The 19,946-nt window shown below is 47.7% G+C and overlaps 1 protein-coding gene across 3 annotated transcripts in view; it reads left to right on the forward strand.

Annotated features, from left to right (window-relative positions):
* PLEKHB1 (pleckstrin homology domain containing B1) overlaps positions 1–19,626 on the forward strand; it is a 45,763-nt gene extending 26,137 nt beyond the window's left edge. For all 3 annotated transcript variants that reach the window (XM_060274058.1, XM_060274059.1, XM_060274060.1), the window contains exons 5-7: positions 4,942–4,981; positions 9,164–9,266; positions 15,252–19,626. In XM_060274058.1, coding sequence (XP_060130041.1) covers positions 4,942–4,981; positions 9,164–9,266; positions 15,252–15,388 — 280 coding nt within the window. In that variant the 3' untranslated portion in view covers positions 15,389–19,626. The remainder of the gene's footprint in view (positions 1–4,941; positions 4,982–9,163; positions 9,267–15,251) is intronic.
* Positions 19,627–19,946: the final 320 nt, after the last annotated feature.

A 19,946-nucleotide genomic window follows, 5' to 3' on the forward strand; every position in this document is an offset into this window, starting at 1 on the left:
CGGAGGGCCTTCCCATCAGAGGGCGATGCAAAAAGCTGGCGCCCAGAAGGTTGGGCCCCTTCACGGTCACGCAACAGGTCAACCCGGTGGCATACAGGCTGGCACTGCCAGAGGACATGAGGGTGCACCCTGTGTTTCATAGATCGCTGCTGTCGCCGTACAGGGAAAGCAGCAGGCTCCGAGACAGCGAACAAACCCCTGAGGGAGGGGGGGAGAGGGAAGGCAGGGAGCAACTCAATGAGGCCACGGCCATCCTGGATTCAAGGTGGGGGGTGGGGGGACTGGAGTACCTCATGGCATGGGAGGATGCTCCACCGTCCCAGAATGAATGGGTCCCAGCCACTCAGATACAGGAGGAATTCCTGGTAGAAGAATTTCACGCACTCTTTCCCCATAGACCCAAGCCCTGGCACATGGAAAGGGAGGGGGGGGGAGGAAGCACGGGAGAGCAGTTCACCATGGCGCTGGGAAGCGGAGTTTGAGGAACCAGAGGATGAGGTATGGGTGTCACCGAGATCCACCCAGTCAGAGGAAGGAGCAGATTGGCAGAACATTTTTACCCCCACCAGCTCTGACGCCACGGACTTTTTGGGATTCCCATCCTCCCAGGCGGAAGGGGGGGGCTTGCAGGACTGGGGGGAGGTGTTCACACCAACGGGCTCGGAAAGCACTGAGTTCTTAGGCTTTCAGTCGTCACCGACACCTGGGGGGGACCTGGGGAGGGGTGAAGGAGAGCTTGGGAGGGGGGTGGATGTGAGGGACAGGGGATATCGCGAAGTCCCTCCCCTCCTGAGTTCAAGCCAATCACCGAGCACAGGGGAAAGCAGAGAGAGTTCCGATTCCAGTAGGGAAACAGGAAGTCGGGTCCGAGGCTCAGGCAAGGTAGAGGAGCCAGGGTCCCAGGCGGGACAGGAAGGGGCGAATAAGGGAGGGAGACCCATCCCCCCAACGCCAGAACTACGCAGAAAGAGGAGGGGAAAGAGGATGGGTCTGCCAAAGCTTTTGTGTTGGAGAAAGACGCGCCAAAAGCCATTAGGAGGTTCTGAAACCGACTGATCACATCACTCCGTGTAAATAGCATGACTTCAGCACTGTAAATACGCAGCACCAATAAAAGAATAAAATGCAGAGCTGCGTAGCGTCGTTACTCTGAAGTAGTCCACTCCGGCCACTGTGACACATAGTAATTACTAAACTGAAATCTATGGAGAAAGTAAAAGGAAATTTGCCGAAATCTACACTTCCGACATGGGTTGCCATCCATCCTGATTTTCTCGGACGTTCCAGTGATTTTTGCCCGGACGCTGTTTACGAGGGCCAAATCCTAGCTATGCCTGGCAACTCTACCACAATTTAATAATAATAATAATAATAATAATAATAATAATAATAATAATAATAATAATATTTATACCCCACCCATCTGGCTAGGTTTCCCCAGCCACTCTGGGCGGCTCCCAACAGAACATTAAAAACACAATAAAAAATGAAACATTAAAAACTTCCCTAAACAGGGCTGCCTTCAGGTGTCTTCTAAAAGTCAGGTAGCTGTTTATTTCCTTGACATCTGATGGGAGGGCGTTCCACAGGGCGGGCGCCACCACCAAGAAGGCAGCACGTTCCCGTTTTGCCACAGAGAAACAGGGCACTCTGCCCCCGACTGGAGCTGTAATGCAGAACATTCGAAGGGCATCAGGTTGGTGATAACAGCTATTGAGGCGCCTTTAGTACTTGCTGCTGGGCTGAGCGGCCGCTTTTCTGCTCCCAGCTGGGCAAACGGAAGAAAAACAGGCCTCTGTTTGTGTCTCCCAGATCTGCAGAGCCCATACAGCCACGCGGGAGGGACTCTGAATTTCTGCCTGGAATTTCTGTATGTGCGCCTTCCTTCCAGCAGAGGAGGAAATGCAGAAGTCCTGAGGACCCTGAAAGTCGTGGGTGCAGCTGCTGGGCTTGCACATTCCAGACAGGGCATGGGACAGAGTCACCCGGGTGGGTGGAGGTCGCGATTTGCCTTTGCAAAAAATGCACCCATTGTGATCTGCGGGTCTGCAGAAGTTACAGGCACAAATTTATTATGAGAAGCTGTCTTCTTCTTTGGCGATGCCTTGTAGCCAAGGAAGATTGTCTTCCATAAACACGGCTTTAACAATGAGTCCGTAAGGGACTGTGGAGGCCAATTCTGAATCCACACGTCCTTCCATAGTGCGGAAATTGGTTTCTGGGCAGGAGTTGATCACGGTATGGATTTGCCAAGTGTGCTTTCCTCTTAGCACATTTCTCCCTTGTGTCCTGAGTTCGAGTGTCTTCAAAGCCCATGAAACCTTTGGTAAAGGCTATTCTCCAACTGGAGCACTCGCAGGCCAGTGTTTCCCAGTTGTCAGCCTTCAGAGAGTCTTTAAACCTCTTTTGTTGACCACCAGCATTACGCTTTCCATTTTTATGTCCGGAATAGAGTAGTTGCTTTGGTAGACGATCATCAGGCATTCGCACAACATTACCAGTCCAACAAAGTTAATGTCTAAGAATCATCACTTCGACACTAGTGATCTTTGCTTCTTCCAGTACACTGGCATTAGTTCACCTGTTTTCCCAAGTGATGTGTAAAATTTTTTGGAGACACTGTTGATGGAATCTTTCAAGGAGTTGGAGATGGCGTTTATAAGTGGTCCATGTTTCACAAGCATACAAGCATGAGGAGCTGTAGCTTGCGGCTGAGTGTGCATTCATAATTGCACCAGGCAAGCTCAGAATTTGGAGGCTGAGATCGGGTTCCAGCATCCCGGAAACATCTGTCTGCATTTTTTCTTCTTCTTTAAATCTAAATTCTAGTCCCTTACAGAAGCCACAATAGGCTTAGAAGTCAGGAGGAAATGCAGAAGCGAGAGGAGGCATATGAGCAGGCCTGAGAGTCGTGGCAAGAGGGTACTCTGGACTTTGAAGTCATTTTATTTTATTTGTTATATTGTTCTGTATTGTATTGTGTTTTCAGTATTTTAATTCACATGGAGTGTCTTATCTGAGTTCATACAGCAACCGAGAAATTTCGTTGTTCCCGCAAGGGGACAATGACAATAAAAATCTATTCTATTCTATTCTATTCTTCTGTTTAGCTGCATCCTCCTCTGCCACAAGCGTGCATTTATTCACACAGCATATTTGGGCTGCAGAATTTGCATTTTTCTTCCCCAGAGTACAACACAGACTAGGCTGTTGCCAGGGGTAACCACCCTCCAGGTTTTGTTGGTGGACTCTGAATCCCATGTGGCCCAGCCAGCAGGTCCAATGGTGAGGGATGATGGGAGTTGTGATCCCACAACATCTTCAGGGAATTTCCATTTGTATCCCATCCCTGAGCTTCACAGTATTATCAAAGGGAGGGAGCCTGTGGACTGCTGAGTGTTGCTGAACTACATCTCCCATCATCCCTCACTTCAGTCTTGAAGTTACCTGAGCACAGGTAACTGTAGCCAGGCTCCCTCTCTGTCCAGATGGCCTCCTTCAATAGGGACGAAGATAGTGCGTTTGTGTGTCTGTACTGCATGTGTACACACACAAAATAAATAACTACACCACAGCAGCTCGAATGGTGTTTGCCCAAAAAGTGGAAAGAAGAATCTGCCCCAAATAAAGAGGACCGGCAGCAAGTTTTGCAGAAATGGCAAAACTTACCGGAAGATTAAGAAATCAAGAAGATAGATTTTTTTTAAAAAAGAAGAAGAAGCAAGAGTGGGATTTGGTTATTGAATGTTTAAAGAACTATTGCAAACAACTTAAAGCATTAGCAGGACTGCTATGAACACGTGCAGAGGGCGATGTTGAAATTGTGACTACAAGAGATGAATTCTAGTTAGGTTTTGATGTTGGAGATGCAGAAAAGAGAAGAGACAACTTACGTAACCGCAGCAGGAGGGAAGTAGACAGCAAAATTAAATGTATAAAAAGAATGTCTGATGTGCTCTGCAAAATGTGAAAATAAAATTAATTTTAAAACGAAGTTGTTGTTGTTGTTGTTTAGTCGTTTAGTCGTGTCCGACTCTTCGTGACCCCATGGACCAGAGCACGCCAGGCACTCCTGTCTTGCACTACCTCCCACAGTTTGGTCAAACTCATGTTCGTAGCCTCGAGAACACTGTCCAACCATCTCATCCTCTGTCGTCCCCTTCTCCTTGTGCCCTCAATCTTTCCCAACATCAAGGTCTTTTCCAAGGATTCTTCTCTTCTCATGAGGTGGCCAAAGTATTGGAGCCTCAGCTTCACGATCTGTCCTTCCAGTGAGCACTCAGGGCTGATTTCCTTAAGAATGGATAGGTTTGATCTTCTTGCAGTCCATGGGACTCTCAAGAGTCTCCTCCAGCACCATAATTCAAAAGCATCAATTCTTTGGCGATCAGCCTTCTTGATGGTCCAGCTCTCACTTCCATACATCACTACTGGGAAAACCATAGCTTTAACAATACGGACCTTTGTAGGCAAGGTGATGTCTCTGCTTTTTAAGATGCTGTCTAGGTTTGTCATTGCTTTTCTCCCAAGAAGCAGGCATCTTTTAATTTCGTGACTGCTGTCACCATCTGCAGTGATCAAGGAGTCCAAGAAAGTAAAATCTCTCACTGCCTCCATTTCTTCCCCTTCTATTTGCCAGGAGGTGATGGGACCAGTGGCCATGATCTTGGTTTTTTTGATGTTGAGCTTCAGACCATATTTTGCGCTCTCCTCTTTCACCCTCATTAAAACGAAGTAAATAACTACAAAAGGGACTCCTAATTTAAACACAATTGAAATTCTAAAATAGAGCTGCAGGTGATATTCCTGTTTCCCATAGTTTCTTTCTGCAGCAGTTGGGTGGGAGGGGATCTTGGGGGAAAGGGGGAAGGACTTTTTAAATGGTCCGTCTCTGCTGGCAACGCTTTGCTTTATTTTCTGCCTCTCTCTTTTTCTTGACAGAGCTTGGAAGATTGCGATTCTGGAGGCCAAAGCTACTCAGGTGAGCCTTCCTTGCATCCCTTGTCCTGTTTCCTGCCCCGATTGCGACCCATTCCTGCCCCTTGAAACGCTCCTTGTGGGCAAGAGCTCTGCAAGTCGGAGATTCTTCAGGTTTCTGGTCCTCATTGTTCCCCTGAAAATACGGGACAATGAAAAAGAACAGAACGCTGGACTAGATGGGCCATTGGACCGATCCTGCAGGCTCTCCTTAGGTTCTTACAAATGCTGTAGCACTGTGTTGAATCCCACTGGACAGATTTATGGTGGCATAAACTTCAGATTTGGAAACAGAGCAATGTCCTTAATAGTGGACAAAGTTGGGTGGTCACCCTTTCGGGGAGCGCACAACCTCCTTCCCTTTGTACACAAACAGCTGAGCTGTTGTAATAATAATAATAATAATAATAATAATAATAATAATAATAATAATAATAATTTATTATTTATACCCCGCCCATCTGGCTGGGTCTCCCCAGCCACTCTGGGCGGCTTCCGACAGAAAAACGAAATAAAACAATCCATTAAACATTAAAAGCCTCCCCAAACAGGGCTGCCTTCAGATGTCTTCTAAAAATCTGGTAGCTGTTTTTCTCTTTGACATCTGATGGGAGGGCGTTCCACAGGGCGGGCGCCACTATCGAGAAGGCCCTCTGCCTGGTTCCCTGCAACTTGGCTTCTCGCAACGAGGGAACCGCCAGAAGGCCCTCGGAGCTGGACCTCAGTGTCCGGGCAGAACGATGGGGGTGGAGATGCTCCTTTAGGTATACAGGACCGAGGCTGTTTAGGGCTTTAAAGGTCAGCACAAACACTTTGAATTGTGCTCGGAAACATACCGGGAGCCAATGGAGGTCTTTCGAGACCGGTGTTATGTGGTCTCGGCAGCCGCTCCCAGTCACCAGTCTAGCTGCCGCATTCTGGATTAGTTGTAGTTTCCGGGTCACCTTCAAAGGTAGCCCCACGTAGAGCGCATTGCAGTCGTCCAAGCGGGAGGTAATTGTAAATAAGCAATTGTACTCTCTTCTTTTTTTTCCAATTTTTAAAATTAGTTTTACATAAAGATTATACACAACAAACATAACAATTCCCCCAAAAAGAAAAAAAGGTTATCTCGAACATTCAGACCTCCCTCCCTCCCTCCCTCCAAGGGTTCCTTCTCTAAATTCTATTCCTGCATCTTTTACTGTGGTCTATCATATAATCATAGTATCCAAATATCTCTCACCTAAGAGATCTACAGCAAACCTTTTTAGAACTAAAATATCCACCTGATGAAGTTAAACAACAGATCAACAGAGCCAGACAGATACCTAGAGAGAACCTGCTGCAAGACAGACCCAAAAAATAAAATAACAGAACACCACTAGTCATCACATACAGCTCCCAAGCTAAAACAGTACAACGCATCATCAGAGATCTACAGCCTCTCCTGGACAATGACCACTCCCTTTCTCAAGCTCTGGGAGGAAGACCTTTCATTGCCTACAGACAGCCACCCAATCTTAAACAACTCCTCACCCACAATAATACAACCACCAGACTTAACATGGACACTGGTACCAGAGCCTGCAATAAACCCAGATGCCAACTTTGCTGCCACATACACCCAGACAACACCATTACTGGCCCCAACAACATCCAACATACCATCTCAGGACTATTTAATTGCTCATCCTCTAACATTGTGTATGCCATCAAATGCCAACAGTGCCCTTCAGCTCTCTATATTGGACAAACAGGCCAAACCCTACGCCAAAGGATAAATGGACATAAATCTGACATCAGCAACCAGAAGACAGAAAAACCAGTAGGAGAACACTTCAATCTCCCAGGACATTCTATACAAGATCTCAAAGTAGCTGTCTTACTACAAAAGAATTTCAGAAATAGACTGGAAAGAGAAGTTGCTGAATTGCAACTTATCACCAAGCTCAAAACCATGGAGGGACCTGGTTTGAACAGAGATATCGGGTTCTTATCTCATTATACATGATAAGCGATCTTCAGCCATCTCAACCCTTGCTTTTTCATGCAAAACCATTTGCAGTCGTTTGCGATAATTAACAGCTATCAGTCAGTCAATCACCCATTTCCACCACCCTTCTGAGTGATCCCCCCTCCCCATCCCCACCCCTCCCCACCCCTTCTCTACATAAGTGCCTGGAAACTTCCATTTCACTGTATCTGAAGAAGTGTGCATGCACACGAAAGCTCATACCAAAATAAAAACTTAGTTGGTCTTTAAGGTGCTACTGAAGGAATTTTTTTTTATAGTATCCAAAGTTCATGTTATTTTACAAGTGTCACTCTATTCCTGTCAATGATTTCAACTGTTTACGGTAGTCTCTCAAGATATGTTAAAATTTTAGTCCAGTCTTTAAAAAATAATTGGTCATCCTGGTTTCTGATCTTTCCCGTCAGTCTTGCCATTCCGGCATATTCCATCACCTCCGTTTGCCACTCTTCTTCTTTTTCTTCTTCTTCTTCTTCTTCTTCTTCTTCTTCTTCTTCTTCTTCTTCTTCTTCTTCTTCTTCTTCTTCTTCTTCTTCTTCTTCTTCTTCTTCTTCTTCTTCCCATCTCTGGGCTAGGAGCATCCTAGCATATATCAGGGGTCAGCAAACTTTTTCAGCAGGGGGCCGTTCCACTGTCCCTCAGACCTTGTGAAGGGCTGGACTATTTTTTGGGGGGGGGGAATGAACAAATTCCTATGCCCCACAAATAACCCAAATATGCATTTTAAATAAAAGGACACATTCTGTTCAAGTAAAACACTGATTCCTAGACTGTCCAGGGGGCCAGATTTAGAAAGCGATTGGGCTGGATCCAGCCCCTGGGCCTTAGATGGCCTACCCATGGCGTATATACTGTGTTTCCCTTATTTTAAGACGTAGTCATAAAATAAGCCATAGCAGGCTTTTTAAGCATTTGTGAAATATAAGACACCCCCTGAAAATAAGCCATGCCTCCGCGCTGCGCGGAGGGAGACCGCAAGCACCCACCCAGCCAGCCAGCAGCAGGAGGAGGAGGTCTGCCGGGTCAGCGCCCAGAACTGGCCATGGCAGGAGGAAGTGGGCGCCTGGAACCGGCGGCTGCTGCAGCCCGAAAAAAGCGCACAGCAGCGCAGCTTACCCCGAGGCTCTGGAACCGTGCAGCTCGATTGTTCTCCTGCTGTGGCAGGTCTATTTTTAGCCAAGCCTTCCCCCAATTTCCCGGTCTGGCCAGCCACACAGATCAATAAGCGCAATCAGGTTGGCGATCAATGGCTTTGGCGCCGCGGGAGGGCCTTGAGAGTTCCGGACTGAACTCAAAAGTCTCTGGCCTTTGGGATCCAAAGACTTGGCAGGCTGGATGGGGAAGGGCCCCCCTCCGTTTTCTGCATTGCTTCCCTCCGTTAACAGACTGCTGCCCCTCGGTCCTTTGGGCTCTGGGTGAGAATCTCTCCTTCGCAGCTGCCAGCTGTGCTTACATCTTGCAGGAGGTCTCCCCTTCAAATCAATGTTCTCTCCCCCCCAATAGCTGCTCCATCAACAACTTAGCAAAGTTGTTGAGTTTTTGTTAGCAAATTCAATAATAATAATAATAATAATAATAATAATAATAATAATAATAATATTTTAAAGCTTTTGAGCCATTTTTAAAGAAAATCACCAAAAACGACACTGCCAAAATGGGTTTCCAGATTTCCCCGGACATTTTTAGCGATTTCCGCCCAGACATGGCTTCCAACTGGAGTATTCTGGATTGTCCTGGGAAATTCCGGACGTATGGCAACCCTAAGATAGATAGAGCCATGCGTTGTCCAATCCCTCAAGTTGTCCAATCCCCTGTATGTGAAAGTGATTCGCAAGATGAAGTTGACCAGCCCCTCTGCCCCTGTTTATTCGCAGGTACACTGCCTCTGAATGTGGAAGCTCCATTTTGCCATATATATAGCCTTTCCTTTATCCCTGTCTCCTTCTCCCACCCTTTAAGAGAAGCAGCGGCCTTGCGGAAGAGAAGCAGCGGCCTTGCCTCCCAGGGCACCTCAAAATGCCAGGGGCACCCCCCGGGGAGAGCCCCAAAAGCCAATCTGGGTGCAGAGGCCGGTTGCTACAGGGAGCTGCCTCCTGCCCCACCCCCACCCCGGCTTCCGGCTCAGGTTTTTCAGCTCTGGCTGCAAACATTCTCGCTTCTCGCTTTCTCCAGGTACACCTGTACGACCCGTACGACGACTATTACCAGACGGTTCCCCTCGACTCCCACCAGACGATGTACGTCAGCTCCGAATACTACGGCAACCAGTATGGAGGTATGTGCTCTCATCCATCCCCTCCTCACCCACCCCGTCCCTTTTCATCTCCCCTCCTGGGCCTGTTCAGGTTTGCTCAGCCGGGGGCTCTTTTCAGGCCCTCCCCACAAGGCTGCGTGGCGATGGGCCTCTTTGTGACGTTCTGGGCGCTGCAGCAGAGGGCCAAACATCGCAGCTGGTCAGACAGGATGGAGCGATGGGTGTTGCAGATGCAACGCTTCAAGGCTGTTGTTGCACACCAGCCCAATCTCCTAGTGGCACAAGACTCCAGGGGTCCCAGGCTTTGAGGAGAAGCCAGATAGTCTCCCTGCTTGCTGTCTTTCCGCCGGCAGCTTAACACTTTTCTTGTGGAAGCAGGCTTAAGGGAACTGACTGCTTTTATGAAAGGGCTTGTGCCACGCTATTATTGTAATTATTCGCATTAGAGATGATAGATAGATAGATAGATAGATAGATAGATAGATAGATAGATAGATAGATAGGGTAGGTAGATAGATAGACGATTCATAAAAGGTAAAGGTAAAGGGACCCCTGACCATTAGGTCCAGTCGTGACCGACTCTGGGCTTGCAGCGCTCATCTCGCATTATTGGTCGAGGGAGCCGGCATATAGCTTACAGGTCATGTGGCCAGCATGACAAAGCCGCTTCTGGCAAACCAGAGCAGCACATGGAAACGCCGTTTACCTTCCCGCTGTAGCGGTACCTATTTATATCTACTTGCACTTTGACATGCTTTCGAACTGCTAGGTTGGCAGGAGCTGGGACCGAGCAACAGGAGCTCACCCCGTCACAGGGATTCGAACCGCCGACCTTCTGATCAGCAAGCCCTCATAGATAGAATAAAAACTGCATTATCATCTATTTCTATCTATAGCCATAGCTGCCAAGTATCCCGTTTCCGCCTGGAAAACCCCTTTTTTCCTACCGTTTCCCGGCGGTCTCCCGTTTAGTTTTTAATCCCGATATTCTCCCTTAAATCGGCTTCTGCCGGCGGCCATTTTTCTGGTGCCGCTTTGCCCTTCTATGGGCACCAGGAAATGGCGGCGCCGGAAGTCGCTTCCGCGCATGATCGGAAACGCGTAAAAGCGACTTCCGGTGGCGCTTTGCCCTTCTATGGGCATCAGAAAATGGCGGCGCAGGCGCTGGAAGTTGCTTTTACGTGTTTCCGGTCATGCGTGGAAGCGACTTCCGGCGCTGGCGCCGCCATTTTCTGGTGCCCATAGAAGGGCAAAGCGCCACCAGAAGTTGCGTTCACGCAACTTCCGGTTTTCGCGCGCTGCCGATCCCGGATCTTTCTGTCCAGGACTTGGCAGGTATGTCTATATCTATCGAAATAAGAAACAATTAGAGATAGATGATAGATATAATTAAAACTGCACTATCATCTATCTCTATCTATCTATCTATCTATCTATCTATCTATCTATCTATCCATCTCTAATTGTTTCTTATTATGATAGATAGATAGGTAGATAGATAGATAGATGATAGATATAGATGATCGATCAGGGGTCAGCAACCTTTTTCAGCCGTGGGCCGGTCCACTGTCCCTCAGACCATGTGGTGGGCCGGACTATATTCGCGGGGTGGGGGAATGAATGAATTCCTATGCCCCACAAATAACCCAGAGATGCGTTTTAAATAAAAGCACACATTCTACTCATGTAAAAACACACTGATTTCCGGACCGTCCGCAGGCCAGATTGAGAAGGCGATTTGACCAGATCCGGCCCCTGGGCCTTAGGTTGCCAACCCCTGTGATAGATAGATGATACATAATGATAGATAGATGATATAGAATTAAAACCGCCCTATCTATCTATCTATCTATCTATCTATCTATCTATCTATCTATCTATGTCTAATTGTTTCCTATTGATTCTCTCCCCCGCCCCCATGTTTTCAGCTGTTATTATTTTTATCTGTAAGCTACCTTGAGTCCTTATGGGGGGAAGGCGGGGGATAAATCATAAAATCATTAAATTGTAGGGTTGGAAAGGATCAAAAGGATCACGACCGAACCCAAAGGGTGCTCATCAATGGCTCCTCCTCATCCTGGAGAGTAGTGACTAGTGGGGTGCCACAGGATTCTGTCTTGGGCCCAGTCTTATTCAACATCTTCATCAATGACTTGGATGATGGGCTTGAGGGCATCCTGAGCAAGTTTGCAGACGACACCAAATTGGGAGGGGTGGCTAATACCCCAGAGGACAGGATCACACTTCAAAATGACCTTAACAGATTAGACAATTGGGCCAAAGCAAACAAGATGAAATGTAAGGTACTACACTTGGGCAAAAAAAATGAACTTGGGCAACCAAAATGGTCAAAGGCCTGGAAACGATGCCTTATGAGGAACGGCTTAGGGAGCTGGGTATGTTTAGCCTGGAGAAGAGAAAGTTAAGGGGTGATATGATAGCCATGTTCAAATATATGAAAGGATGTCATATGGAGGAGGGAGAAAGATTGTTTTCTGCTGCTCCAGAGAAGCGGACACGGAGCAATGGATTCAAACTTCAAGAAAGAAGATTCCACCTAAACATTAGGAAGACGTTCCTGACAGTAAGAGCTGTTTGGCAGTGGAATTTGCTGCCAAGGAGTGTGGTGGAGTCTCCTTCTTTGGAGGTCTTTAAGCAGAGGCTTAACAGGCATATGTCAAGAATGCTTTGATGGTGTTTCCTGCTTGGCAGGGGGTTGGACTGGATGGCCCTTGTGGTCTCTTCCAACTCTATGATTCTATGATTCTATCCTTTGAGCTTAAATATCCCTGTCCTCAAAAGCCAGACCAGCTTTCTTACCCCTTCCCAAGCAGGGTCCAAATTCTCCCTGCAAGTCTGCTGCCTCCGATAGTGGAGGTGGACCATAGCCCCAATTGCCCTCTCCTCCGTACATTCGTCTAATGCAAGTTGTTAGCCATCACTGCCTCCTGTGGGAGGGAGTTCCGTAGTTTCACCACACAATGTAAGATGCAGAACACCCAGAACTAAAGGAACGAGCTTCTGTACGCTTCAGCTGACGGGACTGACAGAATAATTCCAGCATCTTGGTACATGTAACCCAAGCGTGTCCAATGTCCATTTGGGGGGGCCTAATCCGGCCCGCTGGCCGATTTAATCCGGCCCCCATGGCAGTATATGTCCTGGGGTAAAATCCTTTAAAAAGCCCAACAACTTCAATAAAAAAACAACTGAAGAACTTTGGGATGAAAAAGCTTCAATCCCCCCCAAAAAACTCAAGAACTTTGGGGATAAATCCTTTAAAAAGCTCAATAACTTCAGTCCTAAAAAAAGCTCAACAATGTTTGGGCACCCCTGAAACCATTGCTGGCTTAGGAACATCCTGAAGTGTAGGGTGACCTCTGGTGGCGCTGGGTGCGAATTTCTCTGCATTGCACAAAAAGCAGAAGAGACTGCATTGTTCAAAAGCCAGGCATTACCAACCGAAATTTCACAAAACGTTGAAACGCCTTCTGAGTTTCCTGAGACTCTTTGGAGCTATGACTTGAATATACAATAAAAAAATTCCTTCAGTAGCACCTTAAAGACCAACTAAGTTTTTATTTTGGTATGAGCTTTCGTGTGCATGCACACTTCTTCAGAAGTGTGCATGCACACGAAAGCTCATACCAAAATAAAAACTTAGTTGGTCTTTAAGGTGCTACTGAAGGAATTTTTTTATTTTACTTCGATCCAGACCAACACGGCTACCTACCTGTAACTTGAATATACAAAGCTGTGGTGAGAGGTCACGCCTGGAGTGATCAGTGGATTCAAATGGCAAAAAAAGAAAGTTAGGGATAACCTTCTGACAGGAAGAGCCGTTAGACGGTGGACTCTCCTTCAGCGGAGGCCTTTAAGCAGAGGTTGGAATGTGGATATAAAATTTACAGCATGTTATGGTTGAAGACAAAATAGGGGACCCAGGTGGCGCTGTGGTTAAACCACTGAGCCTAGGGCTTGCTGACCACAAGGTCGGCGGTTCGAATCCCTGTGACGGAGTGAGCTCCCGTTGCTTGGTCCCAGCTCCTGCCAACCTAGCAGTTCGAAAGCACGTCAAAATGCAAGTAGATAAATAGGAACCGCTACAGCGGGAAGGTAAACGACGTTTCCATGTGCTGCTCTGGTTCGCCAGAAGCGGCTTTGTCATGCTGGCCACATGACCTGGAAGCTATATGCCGGCTCCCTCGGCCAATAATGTGAGATGAGCGCGCAACCCCAGAGTCGGTCACGACTGGACCTAATGGTCAGGGGTCCCTTTACCTTTACCTATGGTTGAAGACAAAATGAGATGAAAGTGATATATCATCGGTATCTAACACCAAGTACACTGGCAAAATGTACAGTATACTGTACGTCTAAATCAAACAATGTTGGAAATGTAAAGAGAAAGAAGCTTCTTTTTATCATATGTGGTGGTCTTGTAGTAAGGTTAAAGCTTACTGGGAAATGATATACAATGAATTGAAAAGGATGTTTAAAATAACTTTTATTTTTTTTAAAAAAAACAACAACCCGAAGCTTTTCTTTTGGGAATTATAGGGACAGAACTACCTAAATTGTATAGGAATTTATTTATGTATGCTACTATAGCAACAAGAATGCTACTTGCCCAAAAGTGGAAAGAAGCAGAAGTCCCAGTAAATGAAGAATGGATACAAAAACTCATGGAATATGCAGAAATGGCAAAACTTACTAGAAGAATAAGAAATAAAGACAACAAACTTTTTATAAAAGAGTGGAAATGGTTTATTGACTATTTGCAGATAAATCGTAAACAGATAAAAACATTAGCAGGATTATTGTAATAACCTGCAGTTTCACAAGAGTTTATATTTAAAGTAGATAATTAAATGAGCAAATTACATGAATTTGGATATGCGGAAGATGTTGAAAAAATAAATTTAAGGAGCCGCAGAAAGAAGGAGGGGGAAAGGAAGTCAAGTTTTGAAATGTTAAATGGATTGCAAAACTAATGAAAAGTATACATTTGAAAAGTATAAATAAAAAACTAAAAATAAAGCATTAAGCTTTAAGCTGTCAGGAACTTTTCAGCTGCAATTCCTGCATTGCAGGGGTTTGGACCAGATGAATCTCAGAGGTCCCTTCTAATTCTACAGTTCTGTTATCTATGCGTTCAGGGCCGGATTTAGGTTTGATGAGGCCCTAAGCTACTGAAAGTAATGGGGCCCTTTATATGTCCAGCCGTCCTTTGTCAACAACAAAGAGTCGCTGGTTTTTTTGTTTTGTTGAATATATGCTATATGGTAATTTATGGACCTAATAGGTATCTCAAGCCATGCAACCAGTCCATGCAGAATGTAGGCACCCTATATATATAGAAAGGAGCAAACCAGTGATATTTTAGAGAGCAGGCTAGCAGGTGGGGCCCGTGACTTACATCATAGGAGCCTACACAACACAAAACACGGTGGCTGTATGTTGTTTATCTTATATTTTGGAAATGTACACCCAATGGTTTTTTTTTTCCTTTACATTTTTTAGGCCCCCCCCAAGAGAGTGGGGCCCTAAGCTATAGCTTGTTTAGCTTATCCGTAAATCTGGGACGTGGGTGGCGCTGTGGGTTAAACCACAGAGCCTAGGGCTTGCCGATCAGAAGGTCGGCGGTTCGAATCCCTGCAACGGGGTGAGCTCCCGTTGATCGGTCCCAGCTCCTGCCCACCTAGCAGTTCGAAAGCACGTCAAAGTGCAAGTAGATAAATAGGTACCACTCCGGCGGGAAGGTAAACGACGTTTCCGTGTGCTGCTCTGGTTTGCCAGGAACGGCTTTGTCATGCTGGCCACATGACCTGGAAGCTGTACGCCGGCTCCCTCAGCCAATAACGCAAGATGAGCGCCGCAACCCCAGAGTCGGTCACGACTGGACCTAATGGTTAGGGGTCCCTTTACCTATACCTTAAATCCGGCACTGGCCGTGATTCCTGTGTTCATCGCTTACTGCATCTGTTCCTTTTCCTCTCTCTGCAGCACCCGTAACGACCCACGTCATTTTCCGCGAGGATCCGTATCGCGTCTCCGGAGACCAGATGGCCTTGGGCCTGCTGGCGGGGGCTGCCTCGGGGGCGGCACTGGGCTCGTTCATGTGGATGCCCTGTTGGTTCTGAGCCCCCTCTTCTGCAGACCCAGCCCAGATGCTCAGCTAAGACGCCGCTGTGACCCCCCCCCCCAGAGAGGGAGGGCCAAAGGGGGCCTGCTCTGTAGGGGAGGCCAGGGGTGGGCAGAAGCAAGATTGGGGTCCCCCGGAAGATCTCTGGGCCATTTGCGGGAGGCCGGCGGCCCGTCCCTTATCGCAAAATCGTCTTAACAAAAGAGTTAGCAGCAGAAAGGCTTCTTTCGTCACAAGGAGGCCATTAGCATCCCTGATGGGCTTGCTCATGTGCAGGTAAGCTCAGGGGGGGGGGGTATGGTAGGCCCTTGGCCGTGCCCATTCCCAGCCGCCATTCTTCATCTAGCCCCGCCCCCTGAGCCACCATTTTGTGCTTGGCCCCGCCCACCCGAGCCACCGGTTTGCCTCTGCTCTAACAAACCATAGCTACCAAATAGAATCGAAAATGGATTCCACCAGCCTGGTATCTGCCCACACCTGATGCCGACTCCTGGCGATACGTTACTTCTGCCATCAATCACAAGGGCCCGCCCCACCTTTCTCCCCTGCTGCACCCTCCCTCCCCGTTTTGCCTTGCTTGGCATCCTCCAGCTTCTCTTACTCAACTTGGTCTTTGCGTATTTGGGGGGCGTAGCTGCCAGCTACGTTGTCCTGCCTCCCCCCCCCCCGAACAACACCTTGGTGCCCGTTTCCCCCACCTTGAGAGGGAGATGTTGTTTCTAACACCCTGGAAATGGAAAATGATTTCCCAGCTGCAGCAGGGCGCTTGTGGGAAAGGGCAGAATACACCTCCTCCCCCCCCCCCAGCATTTTGACGCCTCCACAGCAGGCTGAAATTCAGCAGGTCAAGCCTTTCCGCAACAATGGGGAGTGACTGCACCTGCTGAATTACTGCTTCTCCAAGGGACAGAGCCCTGCGGAGAAGGAAGCCGCGACCCTCCAGGTTACAGATGTCAACTTTCAGCTTGACCTTAAATATTCCAGTGAAACGAGCAGCCCTAGATGGCTCCTGGGGGGGGGGGTCGTTTCAGGTTGCTGGTTGTAATAAAGGTGGGTTGCCATCTCTCCCAGACACTTGGGAGGTGTTGTGGCTGCTCTCACCGAGATCATGGCCTTGGGGCTTTGGCTAATTTCCGGGATGGTAGCCGTTTTAAGTCGCCTGGCAACAGGGCAGCTGTAGCTCAGGGTACGCAGAAGGTCCACGGTTCAATTCCCAATGGCATCTTCGGGTTTCCTGCCATAAATCCAGCAGAGCTACTGCCTGCCCGTGTAGGCAACACTGAGCTCAGTGAACCAACGGTCTGACTCTGTAGGAAGCGGGCTTCCTAAAAGTCACAGGACACTTTAGAAAACTGTCAAATTTATTATGGCACAAGCTTTTCATGCAATGAAGTCTAGTCCGTGGAAGCGTCTGCTGTGATAAGGGGATCACCACACAATGATCCAGAAGTTAAGTCCCACTGAGTTCAAAGGGGGCTGGTGTCCCCGATATGTCTGTTGCTTTTGCAGGTCACAGTGGTGGGTTTGCGCTTTTTTGTTTATAGAAGTGTAAACAACTGCAGCGGGGGTGGGGGAGAGATAGGAAGAAGGGAGTTTTCCTCCCTCTGTCGTAACACTAGAACTCGTGGCCATCCAACGAAGCTGAAGGTTGGAAGAGGCAGGGCAAAGGAAATGACTTCTTCGCGCAGCACGGAGTTAAAACTGTGGAACTCCCTGCTACAGGAAGCAGTGGTGGCCACCAGCTTGGCTTTGGAAGGGGACCAGGCAAACGCACGGAGGAGAAAGCTGTGCTTAAGCTCTGCTCTGAACACTGGTTGCTTGTGGGCGTTCCCATTGGGACGTCTTCTTGGCCGCTGTGAGACGGGGGTGCTGTCTAGACAAGCCTTTGGCCTGTTCCCTAGAATCATAGGATTGTAGTCATCTGGTCCCTGCAGTGCGGGAATCGCAGCAGGACTCTCCTCGTGCCCTTTGCCCATTTGGTGTGAAATTTTTCACGGTCGCCCCACCAGATGGTTGCCCAGCCTGAGCATGAAAAGCTCGGAAGCAATAGTTTAAAACATCCCCAAACAAAAATAAAATATGTTTTAAACTCTTGCTTCAGGCATCCCCAAACTGCGGCCCTCCAGATGTTTTGGCCTACAACTCCCATGATTCCTAGCTAACAGGACCAGTGGTCAGGGATGATGGGAATTGTAGTCCAAAACATCTGGAGGGCCGCAGTTTGGGGATGCATGGTTTAAAAGCTGCAATCTGCGTGTGCAGAGGTGTGCTGAGAAGGAACAGTGTCAGAACCACACACACCAGGTTGCCCCTAATAACACCCTGCCCTAGAGCAGTAGCTTGGCAAGGCTGAATGGCAGAAATGCAGTGCTTGTGTTTTAGCAAGTGAAAGGCAGATTTTTGTGAGGCTGCTAGCAACATGGCCTGGCCCTTGAGCAAATGCTTAAAAATAAAAATGGGTGGGAAGCAGTAGATGCAAGCAGCAGAAATGAGCAAGAGCAAGCTCTCCCAAGTGCCACAATACTAAAATGGTAGCAATCTTTTTTCTTGGCCCTTTCAGAACTTTTCCTCTCTGCAACTTGAAAGCACAATGGTGTGACCAAACCACAACCAATTGCACTTCACTGCTAGCAATGCAAATATACAGCCTCTCTTCTTCTTTTGACTGTTTCCTTTTCAAAGTTATCTATTGACCATTCCCCCCGCCGCCGCCCCAGAAATTCCCAAAGCAGCATACAAAATTAAAAGAAAAAGAATCTCATCTCCCCTCCCTATGGATCAATAACATTACTGTAATTAAAACAACTTCCTTTATTACAACTATTCCAGGGGGTTGCACTGCCAGCTAGCTTCCTTCCCCCTCCATAGTCTCAGCTTTGAACTCAGCAGGGAGGATGGGGAATATGTGAGAATGAGTTGGCTCTGGCGCCACCTACTGTTCAGCTCCCTGCCTTCTGCCCTACCGGTTGACACTACTCCTAGAATCCCAGAATTGTAGAGTTAGAAGGGACCTGGTGCAATGCCTTGCAATGCAGGTATTTCAACTGGGAGGCTGGAAGTGGGGTTTGTGAGCATCGCTTGTCGTCCTGCTGTTCATCCCTAGGTGGTGAGCCTTTACCAGGGCACGCACACCTGTTTGCTTCTGCTCCTGTTCATTGTAGTAGCTCAAAGTTCTCTTGGGGGCGTTCTTACATTCTGGGGCAGAACTGCAGGCTGCATCTAGTTCTAGGATTCCACGAACACACATTGCATCGACTGACAAAGCAGAATGTGAAACACTGTCTGCAAAGCAAGACATTTAGACTTCCAGCTGCTCAGGTGCAAATCGAAGGTGCCGTGTAGCTAAATGGCTAAATGTTTTACTTTAAATCTCTCTGGGTTGCATTCCACACGCCCCCTAAATCTCTGGCACGGTTTTGGGGATGGCGCAAAGAGCACTGGGGCAGGGGAGAGGAAACATCCTTGCATTAATGCAAAAAGTCTGAATACTGTAGCCTGCGTAATAAATATGGTTTACGTGATTCTGTGTGTGACCCGAGTGGGGAAAGGCTCCCTCCCCAATTTAAACACCCCGGGGGTGGTGCATTATTTCTGCCTTGTGGGATGCAGTGCGGTTTGTGCAATGTGCATATGCAAAGAATCGCGGAATGAGCTGTTTGTGTGCAGTCCTGCCTTTTCTAAGGGGCTTTCAATTGTGGTGTCAGGCCTTGCTCATTAGTTAAAGGCCAATTCAAACGAGAGTCAGGTATTTTTCTACTTGGGTACAAAAGATTGCACCTCTTTTAACAAGAAAACAGCTCGGAATAAATCCATGCGCACTTCTTCACCTCTGGGTTTGCAGGGAAGTGAGCTGTACCTAAGCACCAAAATCTCTCTCTTTGGTGAGAGTGCAGCAGCCGAGGGGTCAGTGAAGCTGCTAGCCGCTGCTGGGAGGAGAGGGAGGTGCCCTTCAGGCCCCTGCAGTCCTCGGCTGGGAAATGGGGATGTCTGGAGCCCCTCACTATCCACAGCACAAGCAAGACCTTGCTTAGGTTCGCTTTGCGCACCACACATTTCAGTGTCTGGGTTTCTCGTGTGTCAGTTTGCAGTTTGGTTCTGTCAAGTGTTGTTCAAAGCACTAATAGTTATGTATATTTTTTTGGGGGGGGATAAAAGCTATTTAAGAATAATAAAAGTTGCTATTCACTGCACTGAAGTCTTCGTTTCCTTTGTGGGGAAAGGGTCTGTAGAGTTCAGCCTTTGATGATGATGATGATAATAATAATAATAATAATAATAATAACTTACTTATACCCCACCCATCTGGCCGGGTTCCCCCAGCCACTCTGGGCAGCTTCCAACAAAACATAAAAATACAGAAATCCATTCAACATTAAAAGCTTCCCTAAACAGGGCTGCCTTCAGATGCCTTCTAAAGGTCTGGTAATTGTTGTTTTCTTTGACCTCTGGTGGGAGGGCATTCCACAGGGTGGGTGCCACTACCGAGAAGGCCCTCTGCCTAGTTCCCTTTTAGCTTCTCGTAACGAGGGAACCGCCAGAAGGCCCTCGGCACTGGA

Source organism: Zootoca vivipara, chromosome 4 (assembly GCF_963506605.1).
Source record: "Zootoca vivipara chromosome 4, rZooViv1.1, whole genome shotgun sequence".
In the NCBI taxonomy this organism is placed as follows: domain Eukaryota; kingdom Metazoa; phylum Chordata; class Lepidosauria; order Squamata; family Lacertidae; genus Zootoca; species Zootoca vivipara.